Below are 17,371 nucleotides of genomic sequence, written 5' to 3' on the forward strand. Positions count from 1 at the left end.
TCTGTTTTGCCTGTGACAGTAATTGCAGAATGATCTCCCTGTCCTTGTCTCAGACCCACAAAGCCTTTTGTCATATTCTCCTCTCTCACTGTCCAGTTGAAGAGGGAAAGAGCAGCTTGGTGGGCACCTGGTGGCTACTCAAGGTCAACTCACCACATCTACAAGTTATTCCAGTGCCTTGAATGATACCCTAACAAATGTATTTTAAAAAGAACTAAATCCTGTTTAATGATTAAGACACATTTCTAATAGCATCCATAAATAGCCTACACATCTGTGTGACAGGGGAAGGGAAATAAAAAAATTAAAATTTCTTCGAGAGATTTCTGAATGAAAATTCCTTTGGTGTCCCACTGTCCTCAAGTGCTTTAATTCCCCCCGCCTTCTTCCCTTAACTGCCAGACAAGACATCCCAGACAACACAAATATATGCAAAACAGCTCTTACCTGATTTTATTTTCCTTCCCTTTTATTTTTTCTTGGCCTTTGCCTCCAGTAGGATCCCATTCAACATAGGTATCTTCAACTTTCAAGTTCAGATGAGATGAAGTACTGTCCAAACTGAACACAAATGCTGGTCAAGACAAAATGCAAAACAGTGAAATGGTATAATGCTCTCTCCCAACAGTGGCTATTTATAGAAAATGATAGAAGCTGTGGTAGAATTGTAGCAGAGCACTATTCGACTTAATAGAGGCATCAACTTTTTAGTCTGATGTTTGTAACCACGGTAAGGAACCCTTTAAATAAAGCCAAACTACCTACTTTGGTGTAGCCTATGCACTGAAGGTGAGTTTTTTCATCTTTATAATGCTGCAGTATCAGCAATTAAATTCAGCTAGTGCCTTCTGCTAGTTACAGCCTACTCCCTAGATTCTTACAATCACACATGATTTAAAAGCGTACGCTTATTTTCAACACTGCAGCACTGATTCTCCAACAAGGTGTTTATGATTAATAAGGATTGCAAACTTGGAGAATACTAAATTGATAGGGTATCACATACAGGCAGAGTTGAACTGTGAAGTCAACTGCAGATACAAGAACAATAGAGGGTACATGCAACTAGAAGAGACTTGGTATTTATTGCAGCCAAGTCCTTCATCCAAGAAAACAAAACTAGTAAACATCTTTAGGGAACTTAGTGTGTTGTATTTACAGAGTATTCTGTAAGTGTCCTAATACCATCAGATATTATAGTCTTATTCTGAAAGAAAGTATACTTGAGATTTTTAAGAGTTTAGACCTCAACAGTACACAAGTTTAAAAAACAATAATGTAAGCACATGGACAAGGATGCTGAGTTTCTATGGGCTGATTATTAAAGAAAGTAAACTAAACGTTCACACAGAAATAACAAAAATAATATGGGAAGCACAATAACTGCCCAAACAATCAAAATCAGAATTATTTTTCTGGTACTGGAGTAAGGAATGTAAGTGGCTATTAAATGGATACTATATATCTGACAATGACTGTTGCTTAGGAGTATTAAAACTGTTTTAGAAAAGTTACCAAAATGCCCATCAGCTCATTCAAATTGCATATAGCTTTGTTTTCATAAAGTAACATTCACAAGTAACACAATTTATATTTTAATTATCCAGTTCATATCAGTCGTTTTGCCCTTTACACTACACACTTGGCTATAGTTAAAGCCTCAGGATCATTGTCTCCACCATAGTAGTTAAAACATGTGTTCTGTCACAAAACACCACTTCCAAGAAATTTTTCTTCTAGTTTAATTACAAAATGATGTTAGGAAGCCACCATCCTCAGACCAATTGATTACTAACACAATGACTTAAGAACTTCAGCAATTTGGAGCTGCCTATTTTTTTTTAAATATTGACAGTGATTAGACTTTACAGGTACAAAGTCAAAAAAATCCTTTCCAGCACCTTTTATTTACAGAAAGCTATTACCTGTCACATCCCAAGTACCAATCACCAGCCAACTACACCAACAGTTTAGATGCCGTAAGAGTCCTACTGATGCTCAGCCACAAGGTTCACCTTCTCTTGCCATATGTTGGCATGATGTAGTGGCACATAATATTGTCAATCCACAGATCAAAACAATCAATGTCAAACCCTGCTGGAAAAGTTACATCACTACCTCATTTTTAGTGCCTGAATGCTAGAAGGTCAGATTTGTGCCAATAAGGTTCTTAATCCTTTAAAGAAATGGTTGTTTTCCTTTTCACTTAGGACACATTTCAGCAGTGCTCATGCAGAAGCAGACTTAACATACAAGTTCATATATGAAGGCAGAACAGTAAGCACAGGGTTTTCACTACATCTAAGGTTAGAGTCTTTCAAATTTTACCTTTGGTTTCCAGAGTCACAGGATCAGAGTACTCCCCTGCCACAGCTTTGTTGCAAGCTTGTACTCTAATGTTGATGTATTTCGTATCAAATTTCAGACCTAAAAAGTGAATGTTTAGAAACTTGAATTGATATTAATTACTGACAGTTTTGACAAGACTAAGATCTATTCTATGTAGCTGTCTTCCATTTATCTCAATCTGCAAAAAACAAGCTTAAATATCAGTGTGAACTTCATTTAACACGATTTTTTATAAAACTTCAAAGTCAAAATAAAAGGCAGAGCCATTACTGTACGAAGCACCCAAGACTAACGTGAAACAATAGAAGCTTCATTACATACAGGAAAATGAGTATTTTGCAAAACTTCCAAGCATAGAGAGTTATACCAATATTCTTGGTTTTGAAGTATAAAAAAACCCTTTACCTGATAATGTATATTCAGTAGCTTTAATATAGTCTATCAGTTCCCAACGCTGTTCATCTTTTACTCGAGGAAGCCCATCAAAGTTGGTTTTCCTATACTCCAGTACAAAATGATCAATTCTGCTGTCTTCTTCAGGCATTTTCCACGATACTGTTATGCAGTTGTCAGCAACTAGACATGCTGCTAGATCTATCTCTGGAGGTTTAGGGACTGCAGAAAGACAAATATACAGATCAGTTTAAAAAGAATGGACTGAATATTAACTTATTCTCCTTGGATGTATAGAGTTCAGAAGTTGCCCTTGGCCCAGTAACATTCCTTTTAGAGTATCTATTCCATTAGCAAAGCACGATAGAAGACTAGGCATATCACTTTCACTTAGCATGCATTTTACAAAATGAGAAATACAAATTAGCTCTAGAGTGAACATTTGCATCACATTTTCCAGATGTTTGTTTTGTCAGTAAGTTGGTGTGATCGCCTTCTGGAAGCGGTAAGAAAGACATGCTACAATAGAGTGGACTTGGAATTATGAACCTACATTTAGTATAACACTACACAGGAAGAACATTAAGAAGCAAAGTTTTATTTGAGTCTTTGGAAGGTTAGTATAGCTTCAGCCCTCCAACAGCATCATTTAAGTTTACTTTCCTGACTACAGACAACTATCAGTGTAACTTTCCACTAGCCAATCAGCAGTTACCTAGTTTTCTTTCCTCTTCATCATTTGTCTTGAAAGAAGGGGAAAGAATTCCTAAGATTCACTAAAGAAAATACCGAACTTTTGTTTATAGACAATAGAAATCTACCTCCATGAAATCAAAGAGCACTCAGGTAATTGGAAAATGTTTTTCAAAAGAAGGTGTTTACATACTCTTCATAGTGTCCAAAGTACGTACATTCAAGGAAGATTTTTGCTAGAGAAAGTGAAGATGTTTTATTGTGTGCAGTTTTTGGAGGAAGTATCAGCTTGAAATCTATATAAAGTGGCCTGCAAGTCAACATATCAAGCAGGAACATCAAAAAGTACAATACCGATGTACCTGTGGAACTGACAGACCTGCAGATTTTGTTTGTTAAAAAACATCCCTCTTCATAACACTCAAACCCTTAACTGTGTTGATCTGTATAGGTATGCCCCAGTGACCAAGTCCTAATTACATACAGGTTGCCTTTATGCAGTTGAAAACTATTTCTTGAACAGATTGTTAGCCATGAATCCCCTCCACAATGACTGATGACAACTGGCATCACATTAATTATGGTTGAGACATTTAGAGATGTGTAATTTTACCATCCAGATCCAAACACCTCCTAGCTATAGCAGGTCCACTAGAAGCAGAAGGCCTGGTTTGCTTTATGCACACTACTTCACATCCTCCCACACTGTCCCTTCATGATCCATTCAAATATTTTAACCTAGCACTAGTGACACGCACACTTTTACCCCTCACATCCCTGCAGTTCAAGCCAAGCAGGAATTACACTGAAACTGGTGGCAGAGGTTTAAAATGCTGAAGAACAAATAAGCGCCACAGAAGAGACTGAAAGCAAAAGTATTCAAGTCTGTACTGGTTTTGGCTGGGACACAGTTACATTTCTTCATAGAGGCTTGTATGGTGCTATGCTTCAGATTTGTGATGAAAACAGTTTTGTTAACACAGGGGTTTTAGCTATTGCTGAGCCACATCAAGGCCTTTTCTGTTTCTCACGCTGCCCCATCAGCAAGTAGACTGGGGGTTCACAAGAAGCTGGGAGGGGACACAGCCAGGACAGCTGACCCCAACTAATCACAGGGATATCCCACACCGTATGACATTATGGTCAGCAATAAAAGCTGGGGGAAGGAGGAAGGGAGGGACCTTCAGAGTCATGGCATTTTGTCTTCCCAAATAACTGTTACACATGATGGAGCCTTGCTTTCCTGGAGATAGCTGAACATTTGCCTGTCAATGGGAAGTAGCAAATGAATTCATTTACGCACACAGCTTTTGCTTCACCTATTAAACTGTCTTTATCTCAACCCACAAGTTTTTTCACATTTACCCTTCTCATTCTCTTCTTCATCGCACTGCGGCAGGGGAGAGTGAGCAAGCAGCTGTGTGGTGCTTAGCTACCCACTGGGATTAAATCATAACAAATTCTCAAGTGTTGATCACATGCAGTTGCCATCAAATTTCAAAGTCATCCAACAATTCTTTGAGAATTCTATCAGTAAGATCTCTTCTTAGGCAAAAGAAAAATTAAGATGAAGACAAGTATTTCAGAACATATACCTCTAAGTTTAGCTACCTACTACCATTATTTTTGTCGTGGTGTAACACCCGAGATAAAGAATCTCCCACATGTTTGGAGTGACCATAATTCTGGCAAGCAGTGTTCAAATACATGCACTACCACAACACCAAACCTGTTTTCAATTCCCACACTAGGACATCAGTATGAAGGTCTATCAATGCTCAGTGCAATTTTGCCTGCAACAGTTTGAGCTATCAGTATTTGGTGTCAGAGTAATTTGATAGCTTAGCACTACAGTAGCAGAAAGCAAGATACCCAGACACTTAATTTTTCTGTCTACAAATCAAAGGCACAAACAGTTTAAACTCCTGCATATTTGATACAGAAAGTGCATGTACAAGAAAGGTCATACTAAATAATATCTTCATCTAGATATAAGACTTTGTTCATGCTTGCCATTCTATCTTTGCACTCCCCTTCCTGATAAACAGGTACACTGTGATCAGCTTACCTACCTTGTTCCTTTATCTATGACACAGAGCGATGATTGCCACCCAGAGTCTAAGACTAAAAGGTGAACTTCTGCCTAGACACTCCTACTTGATCACTAGGAATAATGCTGGTAGTTTACTACACCTGCTACCACATACACTACCTGTATCATACAAGATAAATGGGCAGAAATGTAAACTGATGCTGCCAAGTCCTTAACATTGACGTGCAGAAAACAGACTCCACAATCAGTGAGATTGTAAAGTAGGTATGTTTATTCAGCGCTGAGCAGCACGGGGGGGGGGGGGGGGGGGGGGTAGTCCCACCAAAGTCGTGCGTGCCGTTGGGCCTAATTGTGCAGGTTAAGTACATGTTCTACATACATATTCATTAGATTTCCAAGAAATGTTATACATATTCATTAGTTTTCCAGGAAACTATTAGCATATGCAAATGTCTTTTACGCAGGCGCATTGAAGGTCTCTGGTGGTCTTCAGGAGTCCTCTGGTGGTCTTCCATAGTCTTCCTCACTTGTCCGCTATTTGACCCTCCTTAGGTGATTCTGCGCAGTATGGTCTTTTACATATTTTGATACATCAGTGCTCGTTAGTGCTCTTATTATCTAAGTTCTCATTAGTGGTATTAGCAGTTTGTTCTCTATATCAACATATTTGGATTAGTGACCTAGAGATGAAACAATTTACATCCCTGCTAGCATTACTCTTGTCAATATAGTCTTGGTATTAGTCAAGGGCAAAGAAGTTTAAATAGGAAAGCAATGTCAATAAAAAGACATTAAAGACATATACTGCACCTAAGTTTACTTTCAAACAGTAACAAATAGATGCATCAATACACATTTTGTATTATGGTAATATCGCTGCCCTAGTAGATTATCCCTCTCTCGCATTTCAGACCATATCGCCACTCTTGTAAGCAACATATTACCTTACAGTTCCATGCATAACTACCGCAGATGACTAGGACTTTGGAGTGTTACTAAGCATCAAGCTAGCAGGTACAGTCCCGAGAAACTTAAAATAACTTCAGGAAGTACAAAGGAACTGACAACTCAAGAAAAAACACAGTCTGGAAGACTCATTCTTGCTTCTGAGATCAATGTTATTTTCTGAAATGCTATATTATGTAGAAATTAACATAATATAAATAGAAAACTCTTTTGCCCTCAAGGTATTCAGCATGACATCCAATGAATAAGAATGAATTTAGGTACTCTGAAAAATTTGCTCATTAGGGTGCAAGAGGTATGCTTTTGTTTTGTTTGTTTTAAATATAGTAAATTGTTCATGTAGTAACAAATTAAAATCACTGTATACAGTTTTTACCTGGCAAAAACTTTACAGACTGGAGCATCCGCCTTTCCAGAGCGAAGTCCACCATCAAATGACTCATACTATCACTGACCTTTGGTTTCAGAGAGATGCGGAACGCTGAAGCCATTGTGACTCTAGAGTCAAGAAAGCAGCATTAGCAAAATGTATTTTGCATTGTTTAAGTCCTATAGCCATTTTCAAAAACAGAAATCAGATAATCTGTATTGTTAATGTCAAACTGTTAGCCAAAATACTGATCAAAGACCAGAACATTCTTTTAACAGATAACTGTTTACCATTTAGCACAGACTCCAAAATAGAAACTTTTGCTAATGTGACTATCTCAAAGAGAACATGGTGCCAGCTTCCAGTTATTCCATATTACTAGAAAAAGAAATACTAGGAGTGACTAGAGAAGAGCTTAAAACTTCTTTTACTAGTGAAAAAGACCTTGGATAAGAGACAAAACAAAACTCATATCACTTTACACAAAATCAGGAAGTATGAAAAACCTAAAGCACTGCAGAATCAGGATCACGTTTTATATACTTCAAAATTTGAAGCTTAAACCTTTAAAGAGGTCCAAAGACTTTCCTGCTTGACAAAACCCACTCATTAGCTCCAAAGTGCATTTTCACATTAGATATTGCTCAGGAGGCATTTATAAATAGCAGTGAACAAGCTGAATATTCTGATTTCATATCTACCTCTGAACCTATGAGGGGATGAAGAAATGGTTAAGTTGCAGACACCATATTGCTTTGGAATATGCAAGTATCAGATCGTTCTTACAAGATACACTGAAGCACAGGTCCCATTTCCACTTCTGAAATCTTAGCTCAGTCCTTATTCTGAATACTCCTAAGACACTCCCGGACTCCATCAACTACACCACCAAAAAAAGGAGGACAAGTCTCTTGTACAGATCTGTAACTCTGAAAACATCAGGCCACACAGCAGAATTTGAATAACATTGATTCAGACATCACACAGGTCCTAACTCCTGCTTTAAAAAACAGAGATTCTTAACTAGAAAGTAATATACACACCACAAAAAATTAACTGCTAACACTTCTATCCAATTTACACCCACAGATCTGTGGCACCTTTAGAAAACCTAATAGCTCACAGGAAGTGATACATTAAGTACTTCACTAGTATTGTGTACTAACTACAGGTACATTAAAGAATGGCGAAAACCAAAAAAATCAGGTAGTGAAGAAGGGGGAGGAAATATGAAGTTGAGCATTAAAGACAGAAGCATTACAATTTTAGGATAGAAGACAATTATGACACTGAACTGAACATCATAAGAGACAGGTCAATTGATTTCCCAAGACAGAGTTGATGTTCTGAATTCAGTATGGGCTGCCTAGCAGATTCAACTGTTTAGCCAGATGGGTAGAGTTAATCTTAAGGAAGGATAATCCTCTAATTAGCAGTAAGAGAACACTGAGTAGTCAGCTTCAGACATCTTTTTAACTTCTGTTTAGACACTGATCTTAGACAGAGAACCAGCCACAATTGGTTCACAAGGATTAAATCACACAGCACTTCAAGAAACTGGAAGAGTAAGAGGATGCTTATTACAGATAAAAAGTATTAAGATTCCTATCACTGCCACTATCCCTCTGATTTGTTAAGGACACTAAATCTTTACCCTTGAAAAGTAAAGATTAATTTCTCTAGCAACTACTCATTTTACAGAAAGCTTCAGAGAATTTAGACAATCAGACCCTTCCTTGAAAACCTGTAAATTGAAAGCCAACCTATTTGGTTCTTGAGAGCAACATACACTAGAAACACCCTGTGAGCTGTCTTTCAAAATATTACGTACATCGTAGTTAAGTTTTCCGAACCAGAAGGTCAGACTCTCAGAACCTAGTTATTCTTCCAAGTGAAGAAAAACTGCTTTAGCATTTATTTTGAAACAGTAAAGTTCTGCTTTCTAAACAATAGTTTGAAGACATAGTTCAAAGAAATAGCAATTTCACTAACATTAGCCAGTGATGTCACCAGAATTATTTCAACAGCTACAAGACCTTTTACATTCAAAAGGAAAATTAGCTAGCAAAAGTCTGTAAGTACTTAAAAACCCGCAAACAACAAGATTCTCCCATAATTTAAAGGGGCAGAGTCAGCTTGAAACATTATAAAATTTCACCCATCGGGTATAATAAATCAGAAGTTTAGTATTAATAATAATTAATGATGTATTGTCTTAACAACAAAACCAAACAAAACCAAACAAAACCACTAATAGCTGCTGCAGAGCTCTACTTCCCTGCATTAAAAACATCTTTCCCTTTACCAACGTATGAAAGGCCAACAGTCAGCAAGGAAAAACACTACATGAGAGGCAGAGAAGTTTTTAGTTCTCTCTCAAAAGTTGTGATGTCACAACACTTAGGGAAGAGTCAATGAATTTAATATAAGCTGACTATGACCCTTTCAAAATAAATGGATTTTTAAGGATAAGGTTAATTCAAAGACACAAAAGCAATAGACTTTGTACTGTACCTATCTTTGATCTGTCTGGCAGCCTTGATGCATGTGAGGAAGAAGAAAGAAAAAGTAGTTAGTATTTCCATGCAAGTATCAATTGCAGTAACATGCAAGAAGGCTGAGAACAATTTCAGCTGTATTGCTCAGATTTAAAGATCAAAATGAGTTTCACATTTCCATCAAAATAAGTTTTCCCATAAAGCATGTTAATAGTATTGGTTAGAACTGCAACAAGTATCACCTGGGAAAAAAATTCTCAAGAAACACACAAAACCAATTCCAAATTACTCAACATCCTGGGTGTGACTTTGTCTCTTCAGAATTCTCTTAATCAGTTAAGTTACTCTCCATCACATTTTAAAAGAGCTACACGACCAAGTAAGTAAAATTCAACTACCACGGTATTTTCTGTGAAACTAAAGTGCTTAGTAGTGGCATTTAACCATACCTGACTTGTCTGGCTATATATCGTAGGAAGTACACTCTGATAAACAAGAAAAAATAGGACTTGCTTTAATTTTTCCTCTGAAAGTTATTGTACTATTCTGACAATACTTCCTAAAAGGCTCTCTCCATATGTCACTATTCAAAACCACAGAACATAGTTTTTCCCAGCATTTAAATCATACTGCTGAAGCAGATACAGAAGTGGTAATGGCATAGTTCAAAGATAACCATTAACTGGCATTTGGAAAGACAAAATCCCTGTCCTTCACTAAGAGGAACTGCAAACCTAAGACAAAACGTGATGGCTTAGTTAGGTCTGTTGAATCCATGCTCGGAGTTAACATTGCTACTTGATCTAGTTACCATTCAGCTGAAATACTCTCCCTTCCAAACAGGAGACAAGAAACGTCAGGCAGCTTCCCAGTTTAAAGTCAAACAGAAGTGGAGGACTTTCAAATTTTTCATTAACTATAAAGCAAGCTCAATGAAAAAAAAAAAAAATCACTACTGTCCCTGCTATAAAACCAATTTTGTATTCCTAAAGCAGGAAGCAGAATAAAGCAAATAATTTAGCTTAAGAGGTAGCTTTGGTTTACCCCAAACCAATGTTATTATAGCAACTACTGACGGATTTTTCCTACATGGCAGCTGTAAACAAAGCAGATAACACCTACTTAAAAACAAAAGCCTTCTTCATAACCTCTACACCTTGTGGAATATGTGGTAGCCAGGACCCAATGAACAGCCTTTTGCAAGACAGTCCTGGCTTACCTCCTTTGAATTTAGTTTTTTTCCAGGCTAATGACAAAGAAGGGTAACAGCCAATCTCAGATTAGCTGCCCAGCAGTGTCAAATCACATCCTATCTAACCGCTGAACCCTATCTAACACACTAACTCTCCTGTGTGCTAGCATTCATGTTCTTCTGACTTCCAGGTAAGCCAATTCGACAAATAAAGCCACTAAAAATCTAATATAGAAAAAAAATTTACAAAAATAATCTTAGTTTAGTCTTATACTAGTTTCTTCTGAACTGATTTACTAGAGGATCTGAAGAAAATTTGTGTCAATAGAAGAGAGTCAGGGCCAGAGCCGCCCTTTCAGGAACACTTGGTATTCCCATTAGCAGAGCAATAGATTCAGCTAGCTAATAGCCAAGGCAATTACCTTAAAATGCCATATCTGAAGGCACATTTACAAGTGCAAGCCAGTATAATACAAGTTTCAAACCCTAGATATTAGAGTTCACTGAATTGGATTTCAGTATCTTAAGCCTCAGACTCCAAATTTAGATAGATTTCCCCCCCAAACACTCAAATAATTTTTCTTAATGTATTTGATTGAAAAAAAGCATTAAAGATATCTGAAGAGAAACGACTTACATTAAATTCAAAGCTACATTCTGCATAGTGCTCAAGAGCTAACTTAATTTTTACACATCACTATGACAAGACAGAAAGGACAACTCAAACTGAAGTGCTAAAAAAAATATTCAGTTTAGAAACTGTCACTCTTCAAGGCAAATAAATCAAAGCTGACACTCAGGAAGTACAACAGCAAACGTTGCCAAAAGCTGTAACTAACACAGTAACACAACTTTTCTGCCTGCTCTTTTAGAATAATTTGTGTCCTTGTTCCTGTTAAAATGTAGAAAGGCAAAAGTAATTGGGTCTTGGATTGGCGTGGCTGACCCCACTACTAACACTAGGATTATTATAGCAAGCCTAGTGTACCCAGTCAGTGTATATGTAGAACTGTTTTATTAATTTGTAAGTATATTCTTCCAGTTAGATACATGTTGCCTTATTTACAAGTCTGCTGTGTTAAAGTACACATTATTTGTACTGGAATCACAATGCGATGCCCAAACCAGGCTCTTGCCTACACAGTATACAAACACATTACGTTTTGGGGAATAGAGGAAGAGCTGCCCTGAATTCAGTTTCATAACATCTTTCAGGACAGCTATAGAGTTCACAGTTGCAAATTAAAGATCCACAGCTTGCATGAACTTCTGCAAAACAAACATCTTTTCATCCACACATGGCTGCAGCTAGAATACAGAGACTCTCTGCAAGTGTCATGTAACAGCGCTGGGCAACCGATGGGTCACTTGCCATGGTTTTAAGTGCTGGCCATCACACATTTTGTAAGTCTTGGTTTGGTTTTATAGATTTATTTCACCCTCACTTTCTGGGTTTGCTTACCTAGCACCAGTGCAAATTTGCTTAACACTGACAGCTGTCCAAGAGAAGGCATTCCTTTCCCTCCCCCCTCACTCCAAATGAGAAAAAACTTATTTTATTAGAGATTGCATAAAAATTCAAGACTATAGGGCTTGACTTGGCCTCCTCAATAGAGCATTAACCGTATTTTTATATGCCTCTCTATCCTTACTCTCAGTATTCCTGCTAAGTTTGCAGCATCCAGTACAGTAATGCAAAGGATATTTCAAATTGAGACAAATACCAACATCTGCCTTATGCACATCCATTCAATGTTTTCTACCTTTAAGAATTCCACAGGGTCCTTTATGTCCAGTGACTGCGCAGCAAGTTCCAGCAGCTCTTCAGAACTCTCTAGGGCATTACTACACTGGCTAAGCTGATCCTGAAGCAAAAACAGAAAGAAAGAGTAATTTGATGTACTCACATTTAAAAAAAAGGTTTATAAACTACCAGTATTAGAACTACATGGCTTTTCTGTGCATTTGTAACAACTTATTACCTTATCTAATCAAAGCTATTACCTCTGACACATGGTGTTAACTAGAACTTCACTGTGCTTGACAAGTACACAGTGATACATGACATATCCTGTAAATCCAGAGGGGAAACAGTTGGGTAGGTGCTAAAGTCTGATTTAAAATCCAGATTTCATATTAAGGCCTATTTCTCCCAACATCAGGATTTCAAATCAAAGAAATGCTTACATCTGTGCATGCTACAATTTCTATTTACAGAACTGCACTTCATCAATGAACCAATACAGTTTAATGTAGCAGTAGCCTCAAAAAAGACAATGATTTTAGCCCCAACCAGCTCTAGAACTGTCACGAGACAACCCTGAAAAATCAATATTGCTATATAACAAACGGGGATAGTAGCAGAAGGGGAACAGAGGAAGAGGGGCAGAACACAAATTTCTATCAGTGTTATCTAAAACTCTATCATTAGTAAAATACCATTCCCAGTACATAAAACACTCCACAAAGAACTTCCAGTATTACATACAATGGGTATATCCCTAAAAAGATTAGTTTTGAATACACTGCAGGATCCTAAACATATTGTAGGTTAAACAAGATGCACATTTTAAACCCACCAGCAGCTTTTGCACTGCCATTCAACCTACAGCTGTTTTTCTACTCATGTGATACTGTAATATCTAAGAACAAGTCAACAGCAAGCAGTTACTTTTCTTTAAAACACTTCAGGAAAGACAGCTTGCTCTAAAGCAGTCACTGTCTCAAAAGCAGTGCATCAACTTCAAGAACAGACTGGTCTCAAGCACTTCAGAAGCTTAACTAGTTTTGGCAAGAGTGGTGAGTTGACCTGGGCCAGCTGCCCCTCAGATTTACTGTTCGAGGATAAAATAGCAACAAGGAAACTGTCCAACAGCTAGAAGTTTGTACACAGTTTCCAGATAACTTCTGAAGCATGCCATTAACGCAAGCTGTCATTCATCTAATACAGCTGCTCTCCTCTTTGGAGGATATCCAATGCTGACAAACTCAGATATACCATGATACTGCCAAAATGTCCCAGGCAAACACCTCAAAAGAGAGAAGCAAATGCCAGAGTCATTTTCAAACAGCTTTGCAGAAATTACATGGTAACTGTATGCTTCCATTAGCATCTTTGTGAGATGCAATTGCATTTGGGAGTTAAAAATAAATACTTTAGTGTCATTAAAATACACTGCCCCAAGATGAAGCAATGTATTTTTAAAGCAAGGGTTTAAGGAGAATTTCTAATTTTTGGCCTTGAATTCCAAATTATTTGGGAGGAATCAGTCTACATATTAAATCCTCACCCTTTTCCATCATTATGTAGCCCCAGTATTTTAAGTTACAGCTTATTCTCAACAAGATCATCTAGTCAACTACAGACGACTAACTACAACACAAGCACTTTAAGAAGACAATAAATTAAGCAAGTCCATTCCTTTAAACAGGATGTTTAGCCCTCACTGAAGTTCCTTGGTTTCCTCATGCAAAGTTAACTTTCAGTTCCAGTCAAAAGATAATGGCTTGAATTAATACATTCAATGCAGCAGTTTTCATCTGTTAGTTCAGTTTGGTAGATTGACTGTTGGGAAAACCACTCTTGCAGTGCCTCAGTTACAGAGGAAGTTTGGTCTTCTATCAAATAAAGAGAATGTCCTCCGGGTTTGTAGTTAAGAGAACAGCCTCAGCTGAAGGACAAGTAGGACACTTAACAACTGTGTTGGTGATCTGTAACATTCCACTTGTCCTCATCCTCTTCTGACAAAGCAGGAGCTTAGCTGTTCAACACAGATTCTGGGCAGCAATTCTTGATACAGCTATACCACAGTGACAAGCTTTCAGTGAAGAACTTGGCTCAACCATACCTGAGCTTGATCAAATCAGATTAACTAACAGAAAATTAACAGATATTAACATAAAATTTCAATACTCAATTCAAACTGCCAGATGAGTAACTATCAAAACAGTTTTCAGTTCCAGAATAATTTTTTGCAAGATTAACTTCAGTTTTTCTTCACTAGAAGGTAGCATAATTGATACATGCCACAGCTGATTTTCTCCTCTGGGCTGTTCATTGAGAAGCACTTACTCTTTAAGCATTTAAGTCCTAAGTGTCTCTGGATGTGGGTAGACCTCTGCCTGTGGAGAAACTTCAGAAGGACTTAAAACAGACATATGGGGAGAAAGATTAAATTGGAGGTGGAAAAGTGCACTTAAGTCCTTTACTTAACTTGTGCACTCAAAAGTTCTGGAATGTTTTACACCCAGTCTTTAAGTATGAACATAAAACAGATTTTATAAGGAAGCCTATGAAATTTCAGGAAACCACTTCTAGAACTTCATGAAACTGACTAGACATGAGGAGGTGGGGTTTTTGAGGAACAAACATCTTCCTTATTGCTTTGCATAGGCAAAAAGAACTGGACAGAAGAATGCTGCAGCTAGGATCATTTAAAGAAAAAAGCTTGTGGTGGGTTGACCCTGGCTGGGTGCCAGGTGCCCACCAAAGCCACTCTATCACTCCCCCTCCTCAACCGGACAGGGGAGAGAAAATATAACAAAGGGCTCATTGGTCAAGATAAGGACAGGGAGTAATCACTCACTAATTACCATCAAAGGCAAAACAGACTCAACTTGGGGCAAATTAACTTAAAATTATTACCAATCAAACCAGAGTAGGGTAATAAGAAATAAAACCAAATCTCAAAACACCTTCCCTCCACCTCTCCCTTCTTCCTGGGGACAGCTTCACTCCCAAATTCTCTACCTCCTCCCCCCGCAGCAGCACAGTGGGATGGGGAATAGGAGTTGCAGTCAGTTCATCACACATTGTCTCTGTCGCTCCTTCCTCCTCAAGAGGCAGGACTCCTCACTCTTCCTGTGCTGAAGCACAGGGTCCCTCCCACAGGAGACAGCTCTCCATGAACTGCTCCAGCATGGGCCCCTTCTGCAGGGTGCAGTCCTTCAGGCACAGACTGCTCCACAGTGTGTCCCCTGCAGGGTCACAAGTCCTGCCAGCACACCTGCTCCAGCGTGGGATCCTCTCTCCAGAGATCCACAGGTCTTGCCAGGAGCCTACTCCAGTGTGGGCTTCCCACAGGGTCACAGCCTCCTTTGCGCATCCACTTGCTCCGCTGTGGGTTCCTCCACAGGCTACAGGTGGATATCTGCTCCACCGTGGACCTCCATGGGCTGCAGGGGGACAGCCTGCCTCACCATCGTCTTCACCACGGGCTGCAAGGGAATCTCTGCTCCGGCACCTGGAGTACCTCCTCCCCCTCCTTCTTCACTAACCTTGGTGTCTGCAGAGTTGTTTCACATGTTCGCGCTCCTCTCTCCAGCTGCAGTTTCTGTTCCCACAGCAACTTTTCTTCTCCTTCTTAAATATGTTGTCACAGAGGCACTACCACTGTTACTGATTGGCTTGACCTTGGCCAGCAGCGGGTCCATCCTGGAGCCAGCTGGCATTGGCTCTGTCAGACATAGGGGAAGCTTCCAGCAGCTTCTCACAGAAACCAGTCCTGTAGCCCCCCCCACTACCAAAACCTTGCCACGCAAACCCAATACAAAGCTAGAGAAACAGTTTCTGCTTAAAAGATTTAACTGTGCTCTGGCCCCATGCAACTAGACTTTTTGAAAGCTAGAGCCAACAGGCTACTGGAAAAACATAGACCTTATACATGTTTCACAAAGTTACATTTTTGTTTTTTTCTCTGAAACCCACTGGAAAGATTCTCCTGCATGAAATTACACAACTACAACCTGGTAAAGTTCACATAGCAGGTTTAGTAGCAGGCACCAGTGTAACCTGTTCCCAAGCAATTCCCATGCATCTTCCAGTGTGCATATACAATTTGCTTGATGTTAACAAGTGGAGGATGGCCAGTTCTGTCAACAGGAGACCAGCCTTTGTGCTCAGGGTACCTGGCATGACTCTTGAGTCTTAAGTTCAAGCCTCAGCAAATCACTTCGGCATGTCTACAGGTTCAGATGCTCATATTCCAAACTGGAGAAACAAACCAATTTCAGCCCAGAGGCTGTTCATTACTTTGAAGGTAGTAAACATACCTAAGTCCTGCTCCTATGCAGCCACTCTCCACCTGTAAGGTCTACAAGTAATACCACCTCCTTTCTACATAACAATGTTGAGAACATAAATATGCTAGAGACCATGAAGTACCCTAGAAGAAGGGACCAGAGAAGCACTTACATCAAAGAAAACATTTACCATATACTTACTGCATTTCTTGCAACACTACCAAAATCTCACTTTCAGTTGAGATTTAAAATAGCAGTTTAAAACTGCTTCTACTCAGCACCAAAGATTTACAGATGTAGTTATAGTTACCTGCAGAGCTTGAATTTTATGAGCCTCTTCTTGCTGAATAGCGTTGGCCATACTCCCCTTCATCTCATCCAGTATAGAATACAGACCATCAAATTCTTCATCCAACTCGCTGATTACATTAGAAGAGTTTACCTGAGAAGAGAATTGGAACTGCTGCAATTTGTATTGGAAACAATGCAGACTAGTCTCTTAGACTGAAAGTCACATTGTTTGCCAAAACCTTGCAGCCCTTCCCCCGCTACCAAACACCCTGCCACACAAACCCAGAACAAATGCTTTGCCATGACCACTAGATACTTTGTCACTGCTCCTCAACTTATCAAAAGGGAAAAACCATTAGGAATGATGGACACCTCCTAAGCAGACTTTACATCACAACACTGAAGGCTGAAATCCATGAAAATTCCATGATACTCAAACTTGCACAGGACCAACATACTTGGCAACTTTGTTCCTTGCCAAAAGACCTTGACTTCCCTCTCACAATTATATACAGATTGCTAGATGTTTACAAGGAGGTAGTTTA

General features: G+C 38.8%; 1 protein-coding gene across 3 annotated transcripts in view; it reads right to left on the minus strand.

Moving 5' to 3' along the window:
- The window catches only part of FSD1L (fibronectin type III and SPRY domain containing 1 like), a 37,177-nt gene that overhangs the window by 13,980 nt on the left and 5,826 nt on the right, over positions 1–17,371 (minus strand). For all 3 annotated transcript variants that reach the window (XM_075020894.1, XM_075020897.1, XM_075020896.1), the window contains exons 3-9: positions 16,846–16,977; positions 12,278–12,379; positions 9,339–9,361; positions 6,831–6,952; positions 2,755–2,964; positions 2,329–2,427; positions 448–574 (exon numbers count right to left, since the gene is read on the minus strand). In XM_075020894.1, coding sequence (XP_074876995.1) covers positions 448–574; positions 2,329–2,427; positions 2,755–2,964; positions 6,831–6,952; positions 9,339–9,361; positions 12,278–12,379; positions 16,846–16,977 — 815 coding nt within the window. The remainder of the gene's footprint in view (positions 1–447; positions 575–2,328; positions 2,428–2,754; positions 2,965–6,830; positions 6,953–9,338; positions 9,362–12,277; positions 12,380–16,845; positions 16,978–17,371) is intronic.

Source organism: Buteo buteo, chromosome Z, assembly GCF_964188355.1.
Source record: "Buteo buteo chromosome Z, bButBut1.hap1.1, whole genome shotgun sequence".
NCBI classification, from domain to species: domain Eukaryota; kingdom Metazoa; phylum Chordata; class Aves; order Accipitriformes; family Accipitridae; genus Buteo; species Buteo buteo.